At 41.6% G+C, this 20,474-nt stretch overlaps 1 protein-coding gene across 8 annotated transcripts in view; it reads left to right on the top strand.

Annotated features, from left to right (window-relative positions):
• The window catches only part of IGF2BP2 (insulin like growth factor 2 mRNA binding protein 2), a 177,703-nt gene that overhangs the window by 115,528 nt on the left and 41,701 nt on the right, over positions 1-20,474 (top strand). For 4 of the 8 annotated variants that reach the window (XM_063662496.1, XM_054483580.2, XM_063662494.1 and 1 more), the window contains exons 3-6: positions 10,810-10,858; positions 12,494-12,545; positions 16,421-16,484; positions 19,199-19,471. In XM_063662496.1, the coding sequence (XP_063518566.1) occupies positions 10,810-10,858; positions 12,494-12,545; positions 16,421-16,484; positions 19,199-19,471 (438 nt within the window). Of the gene's footprint in view, positions 1-10,809; positions 10,859-12,493; positions 12,546-16,402; positions 16,485-19,198; positions 19,472-20,474 lie in introns of all 8 variants that reach the window. The other 4 variants (XM_063662495.1, XM_063662492.1, XM_063662493.1 and 1 more) reach the window with 1 other exon arrangement.

Here is a 20,474-nt window from a genome sequence, read left to right as displayed (position 1 = left end):
GGAAAGGGACAGATTCAAGTGCTGTTTGGAGAACTAAAGACAACAATTTTTTGGAAACTAATTGACAAGATGCTGAAAGGATGGCACAGTTGGTGATTGGGCATGTGACCCTCTTGGCCTTTACAAAGATGGTTTTGTATTTACCATGTGCCACACAGAGCAAACATTTATATACTTAGATTATAACTTGTGTTGTATCATGTTTGTACATGTTATTTATCTGAGCTCAAATGATTGTGTAAATATTTGTTTTTACCCTAGTTAGTCTTAATTACAGATAATGAGTTGAGGACCATGTAAGGGTGACTAATCACTTCTCTAGAAACACAATTTGGTTTCGTTAACTGGAATCTTCATCACAGCAGAATTAAAACATTAAAGAAAATGCTTTTGGTTTTTACTCTGTTTAGACCTTGAAAAACTGAAAGCAGGCATGCAGATGTTTGGCTCATAAAAACTCAGCCTTACGTCTCAAAGTCTCACCTTCCTGAATCCAAATGCATGTTTGTGCTCAAGCACACATGAATGTTATTGCTCTTCTGAGGACTTTGTCTAGCCATCTGGGATTTATTCCGCCCTTCCCTGTAGAGCAATCCATGCTTTGAGGAAGGTTCTCAAACTTGATCTGGCCCCATGAGGCTGGGCACCGCCCTGGTTGGGGCCAGGGATAAGCAGGTATTTCTTGCGTCACCATTCCACCCTCAGGCCTTTCCATGTATGTGCTGCACCCCGCCGTGTGCCAGGGGAGCCTGACCATCAACCAGAAGTCGGCTAATCCGTGAAGGAGTTTACAGTTAATACCTTTATCACCCTCTCTAAAGGGCATTTATATTTAAGTAAATCCTTTTGAGGAGCAAAGAGTGAGCTACCACAGTGAAGTTTCCAAAATAACCCTTCCTGGAGATGTTTTTGGTCAGCGACTCTACGGTGCGGTTGATGCTGAGAAGGAAAAGCTGGACATCCTTCCGAAGGCACGTTTTCTTAACATTTGCTGGTGGAGGGGGACATCTTGACCAAAATTCATTGAACTAAAATACATGCCTGAAATGTAAATTTTATTTTTGGTGAATTAATAATCCAGTGACATTTGAAGAGCAAAACTTCAAATGTATAGAGACCAGAAGTCAAAAATATCACTCCCTAACCGTGATCCCTAACTGTGAGACTCAGACAAGGAACTCATCAGCTCCTCAGTGTATTTCTCTGAAAAATGGGAATAACAACACCTAGTTCAAAAGGGTAAGGCTTAAATGAGATACTTAGCATCCATGAATGTCAGTAGTAATGGTGATTTGGGAAAACCTTCATGCTAAACATGCTGTGAAGAATGTTTTGGGTTTACCTCAGAAACATTAGACTTCATCAAATAAAATAAATTCAGAAACAGGGAAAAGATAGTGTTCAGCGAAGCCCATGGAGAAGTTGTAGTAAAACTTGAGCTAAAACTATGTTTCTTTCTCTACATTGCACAGAATGAGTTGAGGAGAGGGATGGTGGGAGGGAGAGATGGTATTATCGTAGGGAATTGTACACAAACCTCAATAAGGATAATCACAATTTTTTTGTGTTAGGGTTTTTGTTTTTGTTTGATATCCGAATAAGGTCCTTGACCCCCTCCTCCCAAAAACTATCATGTTTCTTGGAATAATTATATAGATTTTTAGTCTTCCTTCAGTTCACATAGTTGAGCTATTCACCACTGTTCCAGTAAAAGTAGGCTCTTTGGTGGCTCATGCCTGTAATCCCAGCACTTTGGGAGGCCAAGGAGGGTGGATCACAAAGTCAGGAGTTCGAGAACATCCTGGCCAACATGGTGAAACCCCGTCTCTACTAAATACACAAAAATTAGCCGGGCATGGTAGTGGGTGCCCTGTAGTCCCAGCTACTCAGGAGGCTGAGGCAGGAAAATAGCTTGAACCTGGGAGGCAGGAAGTTGTGATTAGCCAAGATCGTGCCACTGCACTCTAGCCTAGGTGACAGTGAGACTCCGTCTCAAAAAAAAAAAAAAAAAAAAGCCGCTTCGTTAAACACTGAATATAAATTTAAAAAAGCAGAATTTTAGATAGTGATGTCTTTTTTTTTTTTTTTTTTTGAGACGGAGTTTCGCTCTCGTTGCCCAGGCTGGAGTGCAGTGACGCGATCTTGGCTCACTGCAGCCTCCACCTCCTGGGTTCAAGCAATTCTTCTGCCTCAGCCTCTCGAGTAACTGGGATTACAGGCGCGTGCCACCACATCTGACTAAGTGATGTCCTTTTTAAAGAACTAAAATATTGAATCTCTGGGCACAGTGGCTTATGCCTGTAATCTCAGCATTTTGGGAGACTGAGGCAGGTGGATCTCATGAGCCCAAGAGTTTGAGACCAGCCTAGGCAACATGGAGAAACCCTGTCTCTAATAAAAATATAAAAATTTAGCCAGGCGTGGTGGTGCGCTCCTGTCATCCCAGCTACTCGGGAGGCTGAGGTGGAAGAATCACCAGAGCCCAGGACACTGAGGCTGCAGTAAGCCAAGATCATGCCATTGCGCTCCAGCCTGGGTGACTGGAGTGAGACCTTGTCTCAAAAAAAAAAAAAGAAATCTCTGAGAAATCTGATAATCTATTTCACTAGAACAGTGGGTGATGGTTTCAATTTATAAACAAGCATGCTAATTTCTTTTTAATGGGAAATGGTTTTAACCTTCCTGTTACAATTCTGTTCAAAAGATTTATAGAATCCTGAAGGTGGAATGAAACATAATGGTCATTTCAAGCAAGTTCTACTCTAACCCAATAGAGGAATTCCTTCACCATCTTGTCCAAGAGTAACCATCCAACCAGTCTTCTCACAGACATCTAAACATCATCTAATGATCCATTGACTCACTGACTTTTCTCCTTCCACTTCTTTATTTTTGCTAGAGAGAGAGGGTCTCACTCGGTACTCGGTTGCCCAGGCTTGAGTGCAGTGGCACAGTCACAGCTTTCAGCAGCCTTGACCTCCCAGGCTCAAGTAGCTAGGACTACAGGCATGTGCCACCACGCCTGGCGAATAATTAAAAAATGAATAGTATTATGGAATTATCCACCATCTCTTTTTGTAGAGATGAGGTCTTGCCATGTTGCCCAGGATGGTGCCAAACTCCTGGACTCAAGCCATCCACCCACCTTGGCCTCCCAAAATGCTGGGATTACAAGTGTGAGCCACGACGTCCGGCTCCACTCCTTTCAACAGGAAACAACTAAGAATCTTTGATGGCTTCCTCAAAAGAGAAATCTAGAATTGTGTTAGTCATGTCTTTTTGTGAGCTAGTAGGCTCTGAGAGGGCTGTGGGGAGATAAATGAATTAGTCTCAGACTGTTGCTTCTTGCTGTGGTCTAAAAGTTTGTGTCTCCCCCAAATTCTTACGTTGAAATCCTTACCCCCAAGGTGGTGGTATTTAAGGGCCTTGGAGAGTTGATTAGATCATAAGGTGGAACCCTCATGAAGGGGATTAGTACCTCTATAAAATAGACCCCAGAGAGATATCCAGTCCTTCCTCCATCCAGAGACACAGCTAGACAGTGCCTTCTATGAGGAACAGACCCTCAGCAGACAGCAAATCTGCTGGTGCCTTGATCTTGGACTTCCCAGCTTCCAGAACTGTGAGAAATAAATTTCTGTTTATAACCTCAGTCTATGGAGTTTTGTTATAGTAGTCCAAATGGACCAAGACACATCATATTAAGTGATTTTTTTTTTTTTTTCCTGTTTCATTCAAGCAGTGAACTTCCATGAGTTTCTGTCTCTGAATTGCCCAGGAAGCATGAGTTATGAGGGCTGTTCTGGGGCTTATGGTTTTGTGAACATGAGTTTATAGAGCCAGGAAGTTACTGGGTTCATAACTGCAGTTCTCCTGGTTCAAAACCCTTTGCAGGGCTGGGCACAGTGGCTCATGCCTGTAATCCCAGCACTTTGGGAGGCTGAGGCAGGCAGATCATGAGGTCAGGAGATCGAGACCATTCTGGTCAACATGGTGAAACCCCGTCTCTACTAAAAATACAAAAATTAGCCAGGTGTGGTGGTGTGCACCTGTAGTCCCAGCTACTCAGGAGGCTGAGGCAGGAAAATCGCTTGAACCTGGGAAGCGGAGGTTGAAGTGAGCCAAGATCGCACCACTGCACTCTAGCCTGGGCAACAGAGCAAGACTGCGTCTTGCGGGGGAGCCCTTTGCAGCAGGTCACCACAGTGTTTAATTTAATCCTCTTATGATTTGGCTCATAACACTACTAATATTCATAGGGATTTGTGCTTATCATTTGTTTTTTCTCTTAAAAAATACCCCAAACTGCTTTTTGTTCATTTTGTTCATTTTCAACAGTTTATTTATGTTGAACACATTTCGTTTCCTAATGCATTTATTTTATTTTGGATTCCAAAGAGGCAGAGGCAATTGTTCTTAGTCATTTTGCAACAAAGAAAGTGACTAAACAATTTTTTTCATTGACTCTTGATCAGTCTCTGTGATCCTCCCGTGTGGTGTCTGGGTTTGAGAGAAAGAGAGAACTTTAAGAGACAGTTGGGCTGGGCGTGGTGGCTCATGCCTATAATCCCAGCACTTTGGGAGGACAGGGTGGGCTGATTGCTTGAGCCCAGGAATTCAAAACCAGCCTGGGCAATATGGCGAAACCCCATCTATACAAAAACTACAAAAAACAGCTGGGCATGGTGGCTTGGGCCTGTAGCCCCAGCTGCTCAGGAAGCTGAGGTGGGAGGGTCACTTGGGCCGGGGAGGTCAAGGCTGCAGTGAGCTGAGATCATGCCACTGCACTGCAGCATGGGTGACAGAGCAAGACTGTGTCTCAAAAAAAAGAAAGACAGTTGGGTAGAGGATTGGACTTGGCTATCACTGGTGATTTATTTGCTTCCTTGAGCAGCCCTAGGTCCTAGTTCAGTTTAGCACAGGATGTCCCTTGCACAGAATGACCAGAAGTGTTTAGGGGAACTTTCAAACTAATGAGGAATAGGAAACACACACTAATGAGCGCGTGCAATAGACTGGAATCTGACTGCAGCGCTAAAGGGGAGGAGGGCTGGGAGCGCTGGTGGTTTCTGTCCCGGCTCGGGTTTGGTTAGCATACCTGCCTCTCTTTACAGCTAATGCACATAAGGAAATCCCTTTTATCATCTGATGGAGCTCAGAAATGCTGTGGAAACAGATGGGACCTATTTGGGTAGAATCCTGCATGGAGCCCCAAAGGACACTCTCACCAGGCCATCTATGTTGCCTCTCTTGCCCAAAAGTTACCTGGGAATCCTCCAGTTCCTAGTTGGCCTAATTCTCCAATGGAAGCTGGAATCCTGCAAGCTGGGTTCTCACAATTCATGTTAATTTGTTCTCTAGTCAGACCCACAGCATAGCCAAGGCTTGGGTTAGAGTTCTCAAGGTAGCTGATAGACTTGTGGCTAATTGACCATATGCCTGAAAACTGTGGCATTATCCTCCTCACACCAAAGCAGGTGTTTTACTTTTTTTCTTTCTTTCTTTTTTTTTTTTTTTTTTTTGAGACAGTTTCTCTCTTGTCCCCCAGGCTGGAGTGCAGTGGCTCAGTCTCGGCTCACTGCAGCTTCTGCCTCCCAGGTTCAAGTGATTCTCCTGCTTCAGCCTCCTGAGTAACTGGGATAATAGGTGCACACCATCCACCATGCCCGGCTAATTTTTATGTTTTTGATAGAGATAGGGTTTCACCATGTTGGCCAGGCTGGTCTCGAACTCCTGACCTCAAGTGATCCATCTGCCTCAGCCTCCCAACTTTTTTTTTTAATAATACAGATGAAATGGTTCTTCAGTTTCACGAGGTTCCTCAACAGTTAAATATGATTTTATTTCCCCAGCTGATTGCCTGCTTACTTTAAGCAACAAATTCTACCGTAACTAAATAATTTCTGCCAGGCCCTTGAAATTCATAACAATGGACATCTAGCTTATCTGAAATTCACTCAGTTGGAACCTTCTGTTACCTCTGGGTATCTACAGCCAAAGATAATGTATTATAAATATATTATAACATGTATGCTGAGGCATTTATATGTTGAAAGTCCTTGGAACCCGTCAACTATAAATTAGTTAGATGAGCTGGGATTACATATATTTTATTCTGTAGTTCTTTACAGTTTGATAGTCCACACATGTGTGCTATAATCAATTGACCAGAGTCCAGAATCGGTGAAGGTAGCCAGTTCCCCAGCAAAGCAGGATGGCTCCAGGGCTGCATTACTCGTTTCCTGGTAGGTGGCCCTTTCCCACACACTTAGTTTACTTGAATTTCAGAGTGGGAAGTTCTAAGTTCCTGAATCTGAAAGCCACAAGGAAAGAGCCTATATATTTGTATTAAAGAGCACCCTTTGCTTGACTTCGGGTCTTATTCTGCTTCCAGTTAAAATGAAGGTGAAATAAAGACATGTTCCTGCTGCTCTTTTTACTTCTGTTTGAAGGTGAGCTGAGGGAGTTGAAGGCTCATTCTGGCACACCTGTGAACTGCAGGTGGAAGGGCTTGGTGTGGCAGGAGTGTTTAAAGATAGAGATGGGGAGGAGGCAGCAGCAGGGAGTCAAGGAAGGCAGGAGTAGCCCTCTCCGTGTGTGGAAAAAGTGACTGGCAGCCAGGTGAGGAGTGGATGGGAGAGGGGGAGGTGCAGGCCAAAGATGGAGGGACCAGCTGGGAGACGGCTGTAATAGTTCTGTGGCTCTGTGAGTGAGGATGAAAAATGCCTTTTACCTGTAATTAGAGAAGCTTGGTTTCATATTTAACATATTGGAACTGTGAAATTATTATTTTAAGGGACAAAGAATTATTTTCCTATTACCAATCCCTTTACTAAGTTACTGTGTGTTTGGTTTTTTTAAAGCAGGGCACAGTTTCAGGGAGAAAGATCCATATTCTAATTTGAGACTGAGCCAAATACTTTCCTTTCTTGTCTAAAGGAAGGAGAGAAACGAACACCTCCTTCCCTCTCCTGTTGACTACGTGGCAAAGAAAAAATAGACAATTTGTTTTCCTGGGTGGGGTCAGGAGGGTCTTCATCATGAACAGACTGCAGCCAGCAGCAGAAGTGCCCTTCTCAGCCCCTGTGTATGAGACCCCGTGCTAGACAGTGGAATAGTAAACAAGGAACCTGTCCTTGACGAAATCACCGCGGGGGTTGAGGGGACACAGCACTAGCAGATAAGTAATTATGGCAAAGAGTGAGCTACCAGAAAAGCTGACAAGTGCAGAGGAAACGGTTCTTTCTGGAGACATTCTGGAAAGCTCAGCAGGGATTATGTATGAGCTGCGTTTTGAAGGACATGCCAAAGTCCCTCCCGGGGAAGGAGGGGACAGGCCTCCTGGGTACCCTGATGAGAAGGCATGCCATCCAGATGATGCCACGGGAGTCAGCAGATCTCAGAGATCCTAATTGCTCATGAGCCCAAAAGATAATCCCTCAGGATAGTCTCCCAAATGACAGGCTGAACTCCAGGTTAGTTGGTTCTACCGTAGTGATCTCCATTTCTCTTTGTAGCTCTCAGTTCCTTTTCTTCCTTTCCATCCTGATCTGAGATCAGAGGTGCGACAGTCTAGCTTTTAAGAGATTATTCCTCCAAGTGTCTGGCTTAACAAAGCAGGACATTCCCAGTTACTGAACTTACGTGTAGTCTTGACTTGAACTATTACAGGGAAATGCCATTGTTTTAGATGCATTCGGTTAGCATTGGGCAGAGTTTTCCTACTTTTGCACTATGAAGTGTTTGCCACATACATTAATAGTTCTATGGCAGTGAGGATGAGAAACAACTTTTACTTGTATTAGATTTCAAGAATAAGAAAGAAGATTTCAAGAATACCTAGTGTAATTATGGAGAAAATGAGGCTTGGTTTTTTCTTCTTTCTTTTTTTTTTTATTTAGCAGGTTCCAGTATACTTTAAAAAAAATAAGTCTTGTATATTAAGGCAACCCTAATAGAAGTTTTCATTGTTCGTTTTTTAAAGCTTGTAGGATAAGATGTGAATATATTCTCAATTAAAAAAAATAAACAAGGAGTAGGCATGGTGGCTCATGCCTTTAATCTTAGCACTTTGGGAGGCCAAAGTGGGAGGATCACCAGAGCCCAGGAGTTCAAGACCAGCAGACAACATATCAAGACCCCATCTCTATTACAAATTTAATAATTAAAAATAAATAAATAAATAAATTAGTAGCTAAAATAAAAGTATCCTTTTACTAACTAAATCTGCTTGGTGCAACCTTTTTCTGTGCATTTACACACATACACCTTGAATAACAGGTAGTTTGGTTTTGTGCTTTTTAAAAGCAGGATCAACTTAATCTGTAATTACCTCCTTTCTTGTAACAGCATACCTTGGAGAGTTTTCTATGACAGTGCATGCTTGTCAACTTCATTTTTTAGAGCTGTATAATATTCTATATTCGGCTGTATTATTATATATGTATTCATCTCTTGTTGGTAAATATTTAGATTGTATGTAATCTTTGTTACAAATAATGTTACAGTAGCTGTCTTTGTTCACATCTCTTTGTGCTCATTCGTGAGTTTCTTCCAATAGAATATCTACCAGTAAATTGATGGTTAGCGGTTGAAGTCAATGTTTATATTTGGAAATAACAAAAATATTTTTCTTTAGAAATATTTTATTTTCTTGAAAATTCTGATGCCTTTTCTACAAACTGTTAGGCTTGGTGACATCTTCCAGAGAGAATTTCCATGTAGCCACTGTATGGGATGGTGCTGGCAGTTTTATTCTGAGCTATTGCCAAAGGCCATGTCGGGAATTAGTCTTCACAGCATAGAGGTAGAAATTAGTTCTTGATGCTTTTTCCATCCTGATAGACAATTAGTGATTCTGTATAGTCATTAAAGCAGCCCTAGTAAAGCATGAATATATTAATATTTTTTAAAAATAGACAAGACTGAAGGTAGTATATGGGAGCTAGAACAGAGGGGTTGCCTCCATGACATTTCATAAAAAGGAGCTGAGAAAACTAGAGCCCCTCATTTAATTCATTATTTCCCCATTTATTTCTTCCATCTCTGTACCTGTACCTCTGTGTGTGTGTCTCTCCTTTTCTCTTTCTGCTTGAATTGTAACATTTCTCTCTGGGGCTGTTGCCCAGATTAAAGCCCTGGAGAAACGTGTGACTGTGTATAGCCACTGTTCAGTACCTCTGACCCCACAAGGTGGTACACCACATCTCTTTTCTGGCAACCCCCCAAAATGAGTGTTTATAGGATTTCAGTGTCAAGTTCTTCTATTAAAACAACCTCTCTTACATTTAAATGCTTTATTTCGTGGATCCAGCATGTTCTCAAAGATAAAAAAAAAAATTACATAACTTATACTGTTCTTTTTTCTGTCTAATTTTAATGCTTAAGTGAAAACAAGAAACTAAGTCATTCAAAGCTTTCAGAACAGCAGGATGTCTTGGGGAAAGCCTCTGAATGAAAAGGCCCAAATGTTCATTAGTAGGGGATGGATTAAATATACTTCAGGATACCTATGTAGTTATGAAATAGAGTGAGGAAGCTCTCTAACTCTACCTTGAGAAAGATCTCAAGAATAGGACTGTTAGGAGAAAAAAGCAAGATGCAGAGAATGTGTAGAATATGCAGATATTTCTATAAGAAAAGGGTGAAAATTTGAATATATATTCACATTTGCTATTATTTGCATAAAGAATCTGAAGGATACGCAGATAACATGTAGAAAGTATTTCTGGTGAAAGAAGGGGGTGGTGAGACTTTTCACAGTATAACTTTTTATAGTGTTTTAACTTTTGAATTAGGACTGTAGTACCTATTCAGAAATAAAAATATTTTTAAATGGCATTTTGCATTGTTAGGTAAGGGGGCAACTAAATCTGATCTTGTTGAAGCCCCACTATATGACCTCACCTGTGCTGTTTGAGCCTAGGTACACTTTGGGGTCGGGTCAGTTGCAGGCCAATATATTTTGAGGAAGAAGGGGATAATTCTATAAATAGAATCTGTATGATGACTTAAATTCTAACTACTTTGGTAGGAAATTGAAAAGATGAGTCTGTATTTAAATTATTATTATTATTTTTTTTAGCTTGTTGGGATTTCTTGGGTTTTTCATTTGTTTTTTGTTTTTTTTCCAAAGTAATCGAAAACCTTAAAACATGCTCATGAGGCCGGTGTGGTGGCTCACGCCTGTAATCCCAAAACTTTGGGAGGCCGAGGCAGGCGGATCACTTGAGGTCAGCAGTTCGAGACCAGCCTGGCCAACATGTTGAAATCCCATCTCTACTAAAAATGCAAAAATTAGCCAAGTGTGGTGGCACATGCCTGTAATCCCAGCTACTTGGGAGGCTGAGGCAGGAGAATCACTTGAGCCTGGGAGGCAGAGGTTGCAGTGTGCCGAGGTCACACCACTGCACTCCAGCCTGGATGACAGAGTGAGACCCCTTCTTAAAAAACAAACAAACAAACAACAACAAAAAACCCACAAAAATTGGGTGTGGTGGTGGGCACCTGTAATCCCAGCTATTCGGGAGGCTGAAGCAGGAGAATCGCTTGAACCCGGGAGGCAGAGGTTGCCGTGAGCCGAGACCGCACCACCTATACTCCAGCCTTGGCGACAGAGCGAGACTCTGTCTCGAAAAAAAACAACAACAAAAAAACTATGCTCATGATTCACAGTAGGAATTTTTTGTTGATGCCATGGTGAACACAGTGAGAAAACAAATTCAAATGATGGGTTTAAGCCGGCTTTTATTATTTGCTGTAGTTTGTGTCCTGGAGAAAGTGTTATAGTCTGTGGTTTTATCTTTACAGGAGCAGGAAAATCCAGATTCGAAACATCCCTCCTCACCTGCAGTGGGAGGTAAGCCAGTGTCAATTTTTAATGGGTTGATGAGACTTTTCTCCCTTCTTTAGTTCCATTTTACATTTAGGAATTAGAGGGACTCAGTGTTTCCCACAAAGCTTCTGGGTCCTGCCTCTTTCTTTTCAGTACCCTAATGTATGTGATCTGTAATGAGTTTGGGGTCGTATTTGTTTCTTTCATAGAATGTGTACTTTGATCCCTCATGTTCTGTCTTTTCAAGTACCATGCTACGAAGCACCAGCAAATAAGCCGAGAAACAAAATATATACCTGGTTGTGATTTGTATCTCATGGTTTGTTGGTTTGTTTGTTTGAGACAGTGTCTCACTTTGTCACCCAGGCTGGAGTGCAGTGGCCCAATCATGGCTCACTGCAGCCGGGTCCAGGGATCTTCCTACCCCATCTTCCCACCCCAGCCTCCTGAGTAGCTGGGACTCTTGGATGCATGCCGCCACGCCCGGCTAATTTTTGTATTTTTTGTAGAGATGAGGTCTTGCTATGTTGTCCAGGCTGGCCTCGAACTCTTAGGCTCAAGCAGTCCACATGCCTTGTATCTCATGATTTTTAAAAAGATTTTTATCTTTCCAGATTATAATTTGAAAAAAAAAGTGAATGAAAAGGCAACAAAAGTAGAAATGTCTTTGTTGGTTTTAGCAGAATTTTTTGTTTGTTTTGAATTAGTTGCTATAACAGTTAAGGTATGTTTTCAGAGTTGTAAAGCTTATAGGATTTCTACCTTAAAATAAAGTAAGAATGTGAGGAGTGGCCTTACTGTGATTTAAAAACAAACTGCCTCATATTTTATTCCCCACCCAAGGAAAACACAGTGCCTTAAAGGAAACAATGTTTTATCTAATGTTTTTATTACTTTAAAAAAAAGAAACAAAAAACGATTATTGCCTGGGTGTGGTGGCTCACGCCTGTAAATCCCAGCACTTCAGGAGGCCAAGGCAGGAGGATCACTTGGGGTCAGGAGTTTGAGACCAGCATGACCAACATGGTGAAACCACGTCTCTACTGAAAATACAAAAATTAGCCAGGCATGGTGACAGGCACCTGTAGTCCCAGCTACTCGGGAGGCTGAGGCAGGAGAGTGGCTGCACTGGAACCCAGGAGGTGGAGGTTGCTGTGAGCCGAGATGGCGCCACTGCACTCCAGCATGGGTGACAGAGGGAGACTCTATCTCAAAACAAAACAAAAAACCTGATTATTATGGAACATTTCAAACATACACATCCTATTACCTTGTAAAATGAAGAGATCCTAGTAAAAGAATTGTTAAATATTTCAAGAAAGTGGAGTGAGTCTTGTACTTTATCCTGCTTCTCATTGTAAGAGTAGTGTGTTCCAACCATCATGATGAATGTGATTGTTAACAGTTACTAAGACTCTGAAATTCTGCTGTGTAACCTTAGTGAACAGATTATTTGGGAGCCAGTAAGCGAATGTAGGTCCCATATATTTGTTCAGTTCTAACTGTTTTTATGGAAGACCTGAGATATCAATTTAATTAGATTATTCCTATAACCATCTTTTTTTTTTCTTTAATTCATTTGCTGGGGGATATCACTGTAGTATTTTTTGTGTGTATGATCTTGCCTTCCCATTTTGACATGGAAGCTTTCTCTTTTAGGTGTTGGATGGACTTCTGGCTCAGTATGGGACAGTGGAGAATGTGGAACAAGGTAATAAGTGAGGAAGTTAGCCTTTTGGGTTTTGGAGAGAGATATTATCTGTTATTTCTTATAGGTTAGGTCAACTCCAGGGAGAAATAGTAAGTTCATATTTCTTTGAAATAAGCTTCCTAGATTATATGTATTTACATCTATGTAAGATGTATCTTACATAGATGTGAGAGATATCTGTCTCTTTCTGTCTATGTCTATGTAGTTTGCCTTTTCGAGGAATATTATTTACAAGCTGTTTCTCATATACTGTGCAGTGTGCTCAAGCACTGACAAACGCTGTCAGGCTAGGGTAAGCTAAATTCACTTAGGAGTAATTGGATTTACACGGTTGCTACTTTCCTTTTCCTGGACAAGAAAAACAGATCCCTAATGTCTTGGACTGAGTGTTACCCAACGAATAGGACTCCTATACCAATAATCCCTTGAAGTGCTTGTGAATTGCGGACTCCTAGGGCTTACTGTAGACATACTGAGTAAGAGTCTTGCAGGGAAGAGCTCGTGAATCTATATTTAAAAAAGCACCCAAGGCTGGCGTGGTGGCTCATACCTGTAATCCCAGCACTTTGGGACGCCCAGGGGGCAGATCACATGAGGCCAGGAGTTCAAGACCAGCCTGGCCAACATGGCAAAACCCTGTCTCTACTAAAAATACAAAATTAGCCAGGTATGGTGACGCATGCCTGTAATCTCAGTTACTTGGAAGGCTGAGGCATGGGAATCGCTTGAGCCCAGGAGGTGGAGGTTGCAGTGAACCAAGATTACACCACTGCACTCCAGCCTGGGTGACAGAGTAAGACTTCGTCTCAAAACAAACAAACAAACAAACAAAAACCCTGAAGTGATTTTTGTGAACACTCAAGTTTGAGAACACCTGTCTCAGGAGCAGTGCTGCAAATGCCCAGAAGATACTTTTCTTCCTGCCAACCTCTTTTTTATCTTCTAAAAGTATTTCATTTATCATGAAATACTATGATTTTTAAAAGGAAAACAGTGGTACCTAAACCTGGTATCTTATGTAGCTCTCTAAGAGTCCCAGAAAAGTAGATTCCAAACTCCTGATGTGACAGGCAGTAATACGTGATAAAGATTATTTTTGCCTTGACCTAGAAAACAGAATGTAAATTCAGTCATTTACTGACTGTGAACCCTTGAAAAAGTCACATAACCTCACTGACTCAGTATGCACAAGTGTAAAATTGAGAGAGAAATTTCTACCCTTCCTCTATCACTGGATAGTTATGGTACCCAAAGAGAACATGTATAAGGCATTTGTAGACAGCAGAGTCATATGTAAGCTGAAGGGATTGTTCAAGTTCACTTAGGAAAAATTGCAAATAACCCATTTTCTTGTATACGATCTATTCTGCTAGTTTAATTAATAGCTTTAAAGCAGTAATTATTCAGATATTATTCAGTTTATGCTGCTGCCTGCCCATGCCCAACGGTGAAGGGAAAGAGCTCAGAAAGAAGACATGATTTATAAGGATTCTATTTCTTAGTTCTTATTTCCTTCGACATGGAAAGAAGACTCCCCCCCACCTTTTTTTTTTGAGGCGGAGTCTCACTCGGTCGCCCAGGCTGGAGTGCAGGAGCACGATCTCTACTCCCAGCAACTTCCGCCTCCCGGGTTCAAGCAATTCTTGTGCCTCAGCCTCCCTAGTAGCTGGGATTATAGGTGAGCGCCACCATGACTGGCTAATTTTTGTAGTTTTAGTAGAGACGGGGTTTCACCGTGTTGGCCAGGCTGGCATCAAACTCCTGGCCTCAAGTGATCCACCCACATCGGCCTCCCAGAGTGCTGGGATCACAGGCGTGAGCCACCGTGCCTGGCAGAAAAGAAGACATTCTAATGATTGGGTGTTGTAGGCAAGATGGCCTTGCAGACATGAACCTGTGAAAGTTACTAGTTAAGATTGTATTATAAACTGAGGACAGTGCTACGCAAGAAAAATATATTCCAGGTCCCTGGGGCAGTTTACAGGTCCTAGGGCAGCTGTGCCCTGGAGACCCCCCAGTTTCCAGCTGCCTAACAACGACAGGACAGAACTGTTGGGTTATTGTTTTGTCTTGTTACATGAGTGATTCCTGATTCACCGGGAAAATATTTTCAGTAGAGTTTTAGGCAACTTTATAGAACTTTCATGCCCAGTGAAATAAATTATTTGAATGGAGCTTAGCTCGTCACAGAATCAAAGAACTGCCTGATTTCCTGAAGACTAACATCTTTGAAGAACAGAGCATATGACTAAGAAGTGAGCACAGAATCTGAGAATCCTAATGGATAGCTTTATTCAGGAGGTTCAAACCCAGCCCTTTCTGGGAGTCTACAGCCTCATCTGTAGCACTAGAAAGCAGCAAATATGAAACCTTTGTAGCATTCTCTGTGTCAGCACTGAGAGAGGACAGTTATGTGCTACACCTCCCCTGTTTTGCACTGTGAGGACTTCTGTGGGTTAAGTGTGAATTAAAGCATGCTATGAACACTCCAGGCCAAGGCCAGAGCTGGGCTCGGGTTTATTACATGTAGTTCTCAGTGGCAGCTCTTTCTGAGCATTAGATACAACTCCCTGCAACCCATAAAGGCTGCAGCTGCTTTAAAGTTATTTAACAAACAGTATTTTTAACAGTAGTCCTTAAGCTTTTTGGGGTCTCAGGTCCCTTTGCAAATCTTATAAAATAACAAGAAAAATTCACATTTCCACAAGTTTGAATCATTTTGGAGAGGTTTGCAGAGTTCTTGAAGCTCAAGCATGGGTCCAGGGTAAAGAATCGTACATTATAGAGTTTTATTATTACTTTGGACAGCAGCTTTATCATAATTTTCTTGAATTATCTTTAATGTTGTTGTTAACTCCAAACTCCCAACAGCTTAAATGTTTTAAAGGGAAGAATTGATCTAGTCACCTTTGTTTTGGGAAACATGTATTTTTGGTGTTTAAGTTTACTGGCTTGGGTTGAGAAAGTTTTCTCTGGCATTTGAATTTATTTTTAATTTCTAACTATAGAAGAAGAGGCAAGAAATTATGATCTAAGATAAGACAACTCACAACAGTAATCCCTTATTAGCCAATCACAGAGTTTATACTTTCTCTTTTAGCCAAGTAAATTAGAATTGTCAGTTTTATTTATTAGATTTAACTCACACAATCAAAGAGTTCAGTCAAAGGGAAACAAAAATAGTGATGGTTCAACCTTGTCAGTGAATGAATAATTTAAATTGAAAACATTTTCTTAACTGTTTTATATGTATATCCAATTATTTAAGAATTAATGCAAATTATAATTAAAACTCATACCTTGATAGTGATGCAATAAATTGATACAAACTTCTAGGAGACCAGTCTGAAAATATGCATTAAAAAGCATCATGTTCTTTTACTGCATTACTTTTCTTCTGTGATTTTAGCCTAAAGAAGTAATTCAGAAGAACACACAATCCAGTGATGTTTGCAACAAAGGTGATTTTTAGCAACACTATTTAGACTAGCAAATAGTGGGAACAGCCTACTTGCCAACAGTTGGGGAATGGTTAGGCAAGTCATGGTACATTTGACTCACTGCAATTTTATATAGACATTAAAAATGAAAAATACAAAGAAAATGTACTGATACAAAATACTCATATAAAAGTGTTTATAAAATATGTGGAAAATATAGTTCTGAGTTGTTCATACTATTGATTACAAATGTGTTATATACAATTGATTACAAATTACTGTGAACTCAGATGAATAAACGTAGAGATGCAGATAACTGTGGAGCCAGTGTGATGAGGGTTTTATGCATTTTTGTCTAAAGTTTGTCTGCTTACATTAAGCCAGAGGGTGACAGCTCTTTTTCCTATGACAGTGTAGTTTTTGCTTTTTCCCTAGTCAACACGGACACAGAAACCGCCGTTGTCAACGTCACATATGCAACAAGAGAAGAAGCAAAAATGTAAGCAGATTTGGGCTTATTTCTGTTTAAATTTATTTGTTTTTATCTTTGAATTCCATTGAGTTCTGTGTTTTTAAATGTTTTCTAAAAAGATGCAGATCTGTGAGCTGGATATGTGCCACCTTTGACATATCCGTGGAGCTCCAGGGTATTCCTGCCATCTTTGACATGTCATTGGAGCTCCAGGACATTCACACCGGGATATTTGTGGATTGTGTAGAGACTTGAAAAATGTTGAGCCTTGGCATCAAAACCAAGATGGGAGCTGTGTCTTGACATGATCAGGAATAGAGGGCACCGTATCTGTGACACTGTGTCCCCTAGACTCTGCTTTGCCAAACACTTGGGACCACTTTTACCTAGAGCTTCCTCCATGCACTGTGAGGAGGCAGCACAAGCCTATACCAAAACATCAATTTTGTGTGTGTAACATTAAGAGGGAATCCACCTCAGTGACAGCAGCAGCCAAGAGAACTGTCTGAGAGTGGTTAATCAATAGCACCTGGTTTGGGTTCTTTTCTCCAATCCCCATCCTCTTTCCAGTGCCCATTCATTACTTCAGGGATGGTTAATTTTGAGCTTAGCTATTAATGGACATGAGATCAAGTCTCTTAAAAAACAATGAGGCCAGGCATGGTGGCTCATGCCTGTAATCCCAGCATTTTGGGCAAGGCCGGAGGATTGCTTGAGCCCAAGAGTTTGAGACCAACCTGGACAACATATGGAGACCCAGTCTCTACAAAAAACAATTTAAAAATTAGCTGGGAATGGTGGCTTGCACCTATAGTTCTAGCTACTTGGGAGGCTGAGGCAGGAGGATCACTTGAGCCCAGGATGGTAAGGCTGCAGTAAGCTGTGACTGCACCACTACCATCCAGCCTGGGCAACAGAGCAAGACCCTGCCTCTCAAAACAGCAACAACAGCAGCCGGATGTGGTGGCACATGCTTATAATTCCAGCTACTTGGGAGGGTGAGGATTACTTGAAACCAGGAGTTTGAGACCAGCCTGGGCAAAATAATGAGACCCCCATCTCTAAAAGAACAACAAAAACAAGTTCCTTTTTTGTAGGAGGTCCTTAAAGTGCCTGTCAGGTCATTATAACTAGAATTATGGTCACATTTGGTCTTGCTTTATGGATGTGGCATAACCTTGGCTATACATCCCAGGATTATAGTGTTCTTTTTCAACATACAAAGATATTTAACCCATTTTCATACTGCTAGTTTTCAAAATGTTAATTTTGCATTGAAAAAGGTAATAGTTCAGGCCAGGCGTGGTGGCTCATGCCTGTAATCCCAGCCCTTTGGGAGGCCGAGGTGGGCAGATCACCTGAGGCTGGGAGTTCGAGACCAGCCTGACCAACATGGAGAAACACCATCTCTACTAAAAATACAAAATTAGCCGGGCGTGGTGGCACATGCCTGTAATCCCAGCTACTCGGGAGGCTGAGGCAAGAGAATCACTTGAACTTGGGAGACGGAGGTTGCATTGAGCCGAGATCACGCCACTGCACTCCAGCCTGGTCAATAAGGGCGAAACTCTGTCTCAAAAAAAAAAAAAAAAAAGAAAAAGGTAATAGTTCATTTAGTGTTAACTTTACCTTGTACACATTTGTAAGTGGAGATACACCAACAACTCAATTCCACAGCCCTTATCTAGTTGCTGCTTGGGTGGACCTCTGTACATGATATTACTCTATTGCTTTTATTAAATTCAAAAGGTGCTGCTTCGTAATAAATTTACAAGTCCTAAACATTAACCTAGTAAAATTGGGTTAATGCTACTAAAAATATATGAAAAGGATATTGTATTTCATGTGTCATTTTAAGAATATAATAGTGGTATATCATTTATCCCCTATCAAATTGATAAATATCTTTAAATAACAGCACTCTGTGCATTTGAAGATTCAAGGACACAAATGCTCTCTCCTAAACTGCTATGGGATCATAAATGTTGAAACCATTCCAGGGGCCCACTGGGCAATAGTTAACAATTCTACTAGGAATTTGTCCTGTGTGCAAAGTTGTAGTTGCAAAGATGCCGATGGTGACACTGTAACTGTAAAAGGTTGGACACAACAGATATCCAACTATAAAGGATCAGTTGCAAAAACTATGGTAAATGAATAGAATGTTAAACAGTCATTAAAAATTATACTGATACTGCAGTTGAGTCGTGTAAATTATACTGAAAGGTACTTAGTGACATTGAAAAATGTTTAGAATATTAACTATTTTTTAAAGGTTAGAAAATAGTATGTACAATATTAACTCATTTTTATAAGCAATAATATGTTTATATTTAAGAAAGTAAAGATAGTGGATTAGGATTTTATTTGCACTTATATATTTCTGAATTTTCAATAATATGTATGATGATTAAAATGAGAAAAAAATGAGTCATAATTTTATACTGATATTTATAAGAGTTTTTGATAAGGGGGAAATGGCCTTGAGTGGTGGAGAAACCAGGCTATAGTGTTGGATATGAAGCCTGACCAGGCTGATCCGTTGTGATTACTTGTTTAACTGTTAACTGCAAGCCCTGAGGGAGCAGAGATGGTGTCTGTCTTGCTCACCAGTGTATGTTCAGTGCCTGGCATGGCACCATCTAGGCACCTATTAAATGGGAATGAATGAACCAGTCTTGCAGGAGGGTCTTTCTTGATGTCGGTTTCTGACGAAGCTCCCCTGTCCTGCTGCATTTCAGAGCCGTGGAGAAGCTGAGCGGGCATCAGTTTGAGAACTACTCCTTCAAGATTTCCTACATCCCGGATGAAGAGGTGAGCTCCCCTTCGCCCCCTCAGCGAGCCCAGCGTGGGGACCACTCTTCCCGGGAGCAAGGCCACGCCCCTGGGGGCACTTCTCAGGCCAGACAGATTGATTTCCCGCTGCGGATCCTGGTCCCCACCCAGTTTGTTGGTGCCATCATCGGAAAGGAGGGCTTGACCATAAAGAACATCACTAAGCAGACCCAGTCCCGGTACGTGCCTCTGGGGCTTCCTTTGCTTCCTTCTGAGGGGTCCCCTGCGTGCTGGTGGGTCTCAGCCACTCTTAGGTCACAATTGCTTACATCAGCAGTGGGGGGCTGTGCTGTAAGAAACAGTGGCTTCTTTCAACAGGACTACTAACAGACTAACATCAAGCTGGGGGCTGTGATAAGCTTTCATGCTGAGAGGCTAAAAGTTCATAAAGAGGGTACTGATAACCTCACAGCCAGGACTGTTCCCGTAAGCGAACTAATGCTTATGGATGCATCAATTTCTACAAAAGCAGAGGTTTGGAGCTCTGCGGGATCCTAGAACCCACTCTTCATAGCTCTTCCTCTTCCCCTGAGTCAGAGCCCTGGGGGTGGCCATTCTTTGTGACCACATAGGTAGTCTCACAAAGAAGTGGGTGAGTCACTTCTTTGTGACTTCTTGCCAAGCAAGAAATAAAGCACACTGGCCTTCTGTTTAGTTTCCTCCCTGTTCAAGGAGACTAAACTGGTTGTAAGAGTTGGAGTGAATAAAATGTCTTATGGAATTGTTGATTTTTATATCTTCCTAAGACTGTAGCATGATGTAATAAAGCAAGCTCGGGACTTGAAAACAAAGACTTATGTTCAAGTTGTAGCACTTTAAATGGTTTTATGATCTTGGAAAAGATGTTAACCTCTCTGAGCATCAATTGCCTCTTCTATAAAAAGAGGGTTCTGGCCGGGCACCCTCTGTATTACAGAGACTCATCCCAGCACTTTGGGAGGCTGAGGCAGGGGGATCATCTGAGGTCAGGGGTTCGAGACCAGCCTGGCTAACATAGTGAAACCCCATCTCTACTAAAAATACAAAAATCAGCCAGGTGTGGTGGTTCACGCCTGTAATCCCAGCTACTCAGGAGGCTGAGGCAGGAGTATCGCTTGAACCCAGGAGGCGGAGGTTGCAGTGAGCCGAGATGGCGCCACTGCTCTCCAGCCTGGGCAACAGAGTGAAACTCCATCTCTAAAT

Source organism: Pongo pygmaeus, chromosome 2 (genome assembly GCF_028885625.2).
Source record: "Pongo pygmaeus isolate AG05252 chromosome 2, NHGRI_mPonPyg2-v2.0_pri, whole genome shotgun sequence".
Classification (NCBI taxonomy): domain Eukaryota; kingdom Metazoa; phylum Chordata; class Mammalia; order Primates; family Hominidae; genus Pongo; species Pongo pygmaeus.
This window is presented reverse-complemented; position numbering and strand designations above follow the sequence as displayed.